The 5,194-nt window shown below is 42.1% G+C and overlaps 1 protein-coding gene across 1 annotated transcript in view; it reads left to right on the top strand.

Moving 5' to 3' along the window:
- The window catches only part of KNSTRN (kinetochore localized astrin/SPAG5 binding protein), an 11,562-nt gene extending 6,574 nt beyond the window's left edge, over positions 1-4,988 (top strand). The window contains exons 4-7 of the mRNA XM_009283717.1: positions 3,255-3,369; positions 3,679-3,740; positions 3,889-3,963; positions 4,857-4,988. Coding sequence (XP_009281992.1) covers positions 3,255-3,369; positions 3,679-3,740; positions 3,889-3,963; positions 4,857-4,988 — 384 coding nt within the window. The remainder of the gene's footprint in view (positions 1-3,254; positions 3,370-3,678; positions 3,741-3,888; positions 3,964-4,856) is intronic.
- The last annotated feature ends 206 nt before the right edge of the window (positions 4,989-5,194 follow it).

Here is a 5,194-nt window from a genome sequence, read left to right as displayed (position 1 = left end):
TTTTTTTGCTAAACGTGCGCCTCTGAGCCGGGCGGGCTGTTGCTCGCTGCATCACAGCTCAGCCCCCTGAGGTGTGCTCCAGTGCTGGGCCTACTGACCGCAGCGGCCCGCTGAGGTTAAAGATGCTTTCCTTCAGAGGCTCCTACTTCTATAAGCCTTTTGATACTACTTACAGCATTTTAGAAATGCGAGGCACCCAGACGTAACACTAACAGCACGGGAGCTAGTCTGTATCAGTGGAAACTCCCGTGTTACTCTGATATAAATGTGCTTATGGGTATGTCATTTGAAAAATACATAACTTGGGGGGTGTGGGGGAAAGCTTGCTCAACCCACTATGTGAACAAAGCTTTATGTACTCAGACAGCTGTGGTTTAAAGCCAAACAAACTTTAAATAGGAAGCTAGTTCTCTACAGTGTTATTTTAGAAGTGTATCTACTCACAGTGAATTGAAACATGAAGTTCTCTTAACTGAGAGTTTCAAGTGGGCTGTGTTTGTTTTGCTGCCAGTACTGAACAACTTTGCTTGGAACCCTGTGGCATGCTGTCCACTTGATGTTGAGACCTCCTTTATTATCATGCCTGTATTATCACTTTCAGACTTTCTCTCGTTAGTGCTAGCCCGGTAATATGTTTTAACACTGCCTACCATCTGAGCTATCTGTGGCTTATTCTGGACCCTTGATCCTGGGTACAGTTTGAAGACTGCCCTTAGTTGTCGCTACCTTAAAGTCTCCATTCTAGCAAGATATAATTGTGATTTACTTCAACTTGAAGGCTTAAGAGTTCTAGTAGTTCTGCATGTTATGGTGATCTTTTGTAGACTGTAGTGTTTTCATTGTTGTCTTTTTCTTGCAGAAATGCAAATGGCTTTTCCTTCAAAGAAACAATGTGTCAGCAAAACAACGGATCTAGAGTTCAACAAAGATCCCAATTTTAACTTTAGCTCAAACATTCTAGCAGATGGTGTCTTCAAAGCTACAAACCAAGGGTAAATGAAAGTAAAGTATTGATGGATTTATTACTTGGCAAATGTCCTAAAGATGGCTTAGCATTTTGCAGGCTTTGTCAAACTAACAGACTTGGTAATCTGCAAGAATGCAGTGGTCTTCTGGTAATTGTATTTTACCCGTCTTTTAAGGTTGCCTAAATCTGCCAGGAAAGTGGAGCCACTTTCAAAGAAGACAGCTACAAAAGGGTATGTTTCCTCAAATTTCTATCAGTTGCCCTCGGGCAGTAATGTTCCCTCTTGGAGGGTTATGATGAGCTCTCACCCATTTACAGCTTTCTTGCCAAGTTTGATTAAAGCCGATTAAAGCTCTTGATCAGAAACGAGCAAATGCTTCAAAAAAGGGCATGTTTGCGGAAGTAAAAGAGAAGGTGTGTAATACTGATATTTTTGCCCCTAAATCTTTGATGTTTGACTCTACAGAACTCTCAACAGATACAAACTAGAAGCAGAGCTGAAGACCAAGAATCAGCTGTTAGAAACGGCCAAACAACAGCTACCAGACTAACAAACAGGAGCACAGGCAAGTTTGGGGGGGGGGGGGGGGGGGGGGAATAAATAAATCATTGAGTAATTCCTATATTCTGATCCCTACACGGTCAGATCAAAGGATTGTCTTGCTCATTTTCCTGTCTCCATCAGAAGTCAGTAGAGTTTGGGAGGGCTGGGTTTTCTCCTCTGACACCTGTGATATCTCCTAGAACCTGGAAATCAGCAGACCTGCAGATGTATTTGGATGGATAATGCATCCAGATCACTGTTAAATAGTCATCAGAGCTCTAATTCTATTTTAAACTCATTGTGGGAGAATATTTCAAGTATCACAACTATACACTCGCATGAAATTTTATTAAACCAGCCTTGATATTGCCAGATGCTTCCTAGCTACATCAAGAGAAACTGTAAATAATCACTTGCCACTGATGGTTTGAGGTCTATTAATTCTTTTTCTTCCATAGCTCCTAACATATGGTAGATAAGCTATTCAATTTCCTTGTTCCTTTTGCCCAAGCTCTCCTAGCTTTGTTAACCCATCACATAGTGTGGTGTGATAGTGCATACAGTATTGAAGATGTGGGTTCAGGATTGTGTATGGTCTCATTTTAGTAACAAAGAACATTCTGCTTGGATTTTGGTCACTGCTGTTCACTAAGTTTGAGGGATGGTGACCTCATGCTCTTCTGAGTATTTAACGCAGAGCTCAGTTTATATTAGCTTATGTTCCTTCATGCGCTATTGTGTCATATTGCTGCCTGATCTCTTAGTGTCTTCGTATTCTTCTGCAAGTTTTTTCACGTCTGCTCAGCACTGGTGAGGCCAAACCTGGAGTATTGTGTCTGGTTATGGGCTGGTGGTACAAGAGAGATGTGGACATACTGGAGAGAGTCCAGCAAAGGGCCACTAAGATGATTGAGGGACTGGAGGAAAGGCTGAGAGAACTGGGACTGTTCAGTGGATTCACTGCATTCGGTTTCAAATGGATTTGACTTTCTTGAATCAAGTTTAGATTCAGAATCGTCACCTCATTATTCACCACCTCTTACAGATCGCTCGGACAATTTCTGTCACGTGCAAGAGGCCCTGCTGGTAGCCTTCAGTTGTAAAAGCTCACTTTATTTCCTAGTTCTCAATCAATTACTAATCTGTGAGATGATAATTCCTCTTATCTCACAGCTTGGTTTCTTTAAGAGCCTTTGAGACCTCCTACGAAATGTTCAAAAAGCTTCTGACGCTATCAGCTGGATCACCCTAATCCACATGCTTATTGATTCTCTTGGAGAATTGCATTCAACTTGTGCGGTTCATCAGCTTATCCGATTGCCTGGTAATATCTGAACTGTGTAGGGAATACTGCTGTGGCTTAAAGATTCTAAGATGCCCTTTTCTTCCCAATGTTTATATGCTCTTCTATGCATCAAACTCTTGAATTATTTTTATATATCAGAGGGAGCACAAGAAAAGCTATGCTAGGATTACTTAAAAGGAATTTATCTCTGGGATGAAATTTTTCTAGCAATTGCTATGACATGTGGGTGTGATAAGTGTATTAATCTTGTCAAGAAGCAGGAGTAAAGGTCTGCAACAGACAAATTTGCTGTGGTGGTAGAGCCAAAAGGGGAAGATCTGATTCTTGGTGCTAGTGGAGCACTCGTTAAGCCATTAGCATCACACTTAGTATTACTGACTAATGAGAAGAAAATCTCCTTGGAAACTTGATTCACTTACAACCTGTGTTAATGACAGGGCACTATAAAGGAGTTAAAGGAGGAGAATGAAGGTCTGGCAGAAGAAGTTGAGAAGCTCAAGAAATTTCAGAAAACTTGCATGGTGATTTTAGAAAGCAGAAACATTGATCCTGGTAAGGACTGTGCATTTCACATACCATTCTGGTACTCGTTCTTCAGAACAGTTTTTCTTCCCCCTGTTGTGACTGTAAGACATTTGGACTCTGCTTCCTTGCTAAGGAGATACTACTGTAACTCCAGGGGATTTTTTTTTTTTTCTAGCTTAAGAGAGAAAGCTGCTTCCTGTAGCAGGCCCTGTCCTGGATAAACTTGGAAAATAATTTAGTCTTTCTTGTTGTAGAAATTTACTCTGAAAAGCTGTTAGTTCTTACAAGCAAAGTTATCTGTGTATTAGAGGTTCACCAATGCATCTCATAAATTAGTTACAGGCAGCAACATTTTGGAGGAGGAAGAAAAGACACAGGAATGCCAGAAGCAGACGATGGTAAGGAAACTTTGAAATAGCAATGGGGAGTTAAACGGGCTTTGAGAGGTCTGTGTGCTACTGCCCTTTCCTACTGATGTTGTGGAAACAGCTGCTGAGACTTGCATTCATTTGCATTATATTAAACTGTTTTCCTTTGGCTCTTCAGCTGTTAACTGAGAAGCTTATAGAAGAATTGAGGCTATTTAATCAAACGGCTGCAAAAGAAAAGGATGTGCTTCAGGTAAGACTGTGACTTTTTCAGACTCAACCAGGTAATGAGCACTTGGTGCTGAGTGAGATTCTGAAGGTTGTTCTGCCTCCCCTGGTGCTGCTCTGTTCTCCAAACGAACTACAGTGAAAGCCTGCAGCATGACTCGTCTGTTGTTATACGTGCGTTAAGGAAACTGTATGTTACCCCCCTCCTAAATAGAGGGCTTAAAGCAAAGTTTATGGTGGGGCAATGTTAATTCTCATCTCAGACATTTCAATTTGAATCGTATACCATTGAACTTGAAACCAGGTCAAAGATGAAAGTGGTATTAATGACTGACAGCTTTCAGGTTAGACTGAATCAGTTCCAAAGTAAAGACGGATGTCAGTCCTGGAAATGGAGCTGTCTCTGCTTAGACCAGCTCCTCTCAAGAGAGAGTTTTAAGACTGTTGCAGGTGGTTGTAAGCGCCACTGGCAGAAGACTGATCTGCCAGTCCGGCTGTTACGCTGGAATTTGGAAGGCTTGATCTAACTTGGAGAGTGTTGCGGACCAATGACCTCAGGTAGTCTCTCTGAGAATGAAGTGTGCAAGCACAAGCAGCTTCAATGATACTGTTTTGTCTATATACTGACCAGAATAGTCATTAAGTTTTATAGTTCTACAATTCTTGGTAAGAAGTTTGAGAGGTAATTAATGAGTGCTATTATATAAGACTTCCTAAACTTTGGTCACAGATGAATTGCCATTTTCCTCAAGGAACAAAGGTAAAAGACATCCCAGTCAGGCTAGACTTAATCTTTAGCAGGCAAGACCCTGCTGAAGAGTTCGAGTGCTTTAGTTGGAGCTGCTTTATAGAACTTGGCTTTGCTGTTCAGTACTTCTGCGTTAGTAAAATGTACTGTACACTGACTTCTCCGCACAGGCAGCGATGGCTAAGTGGAAATCGGCAGAAGAAGGGAGAAGCCGGTCCCTGGAGAAGCATTCCTCCTTTCAAGTGGAAATTAAGGAATGTTCAGCAATACTTGACGAGTTGGAGCTGCTCCTGGCTATGTGAGGCACGAGGATGGACTCGACTGTCTTTTTTTTTTTTTTTTTTGGATGTTTTACTCCTAGTTCAATCGTCTCTGCTTTGCAAACCTAGTTCTCGTGTGAGGTGGTCTAAAACAGCGAGCAGGTCGCGGTGCTCTCCGGTGGGACGGCGCCTGCCGGGGGTGGGACAGGGCTGGGAGGGAACGGTAGGGGTGTCAAGCACTCGTAGCT

The sequence above is a fragment of the Aptenodytes forsteri genome, unplaced genomic scaffold, assembly GCF_000699145.1.
Source record: "Aptenodytes forsteri isolate BGI_AS27 unplaced genomic scaffold, ASM69914v1 Scaffold535, whole genome shotgun sequence".
Lineage (NCBI taxonomy): Eukaryota > Metazoa > Chordata > Aves > Sphenisciformes > Spheniscidae > Aptenodytes > Aptenodytes forsteri.
Note: the sequence above shows the minus strand (reverse complement) of the source record. Positions and strands in the feature narration are given on the sequence as shown.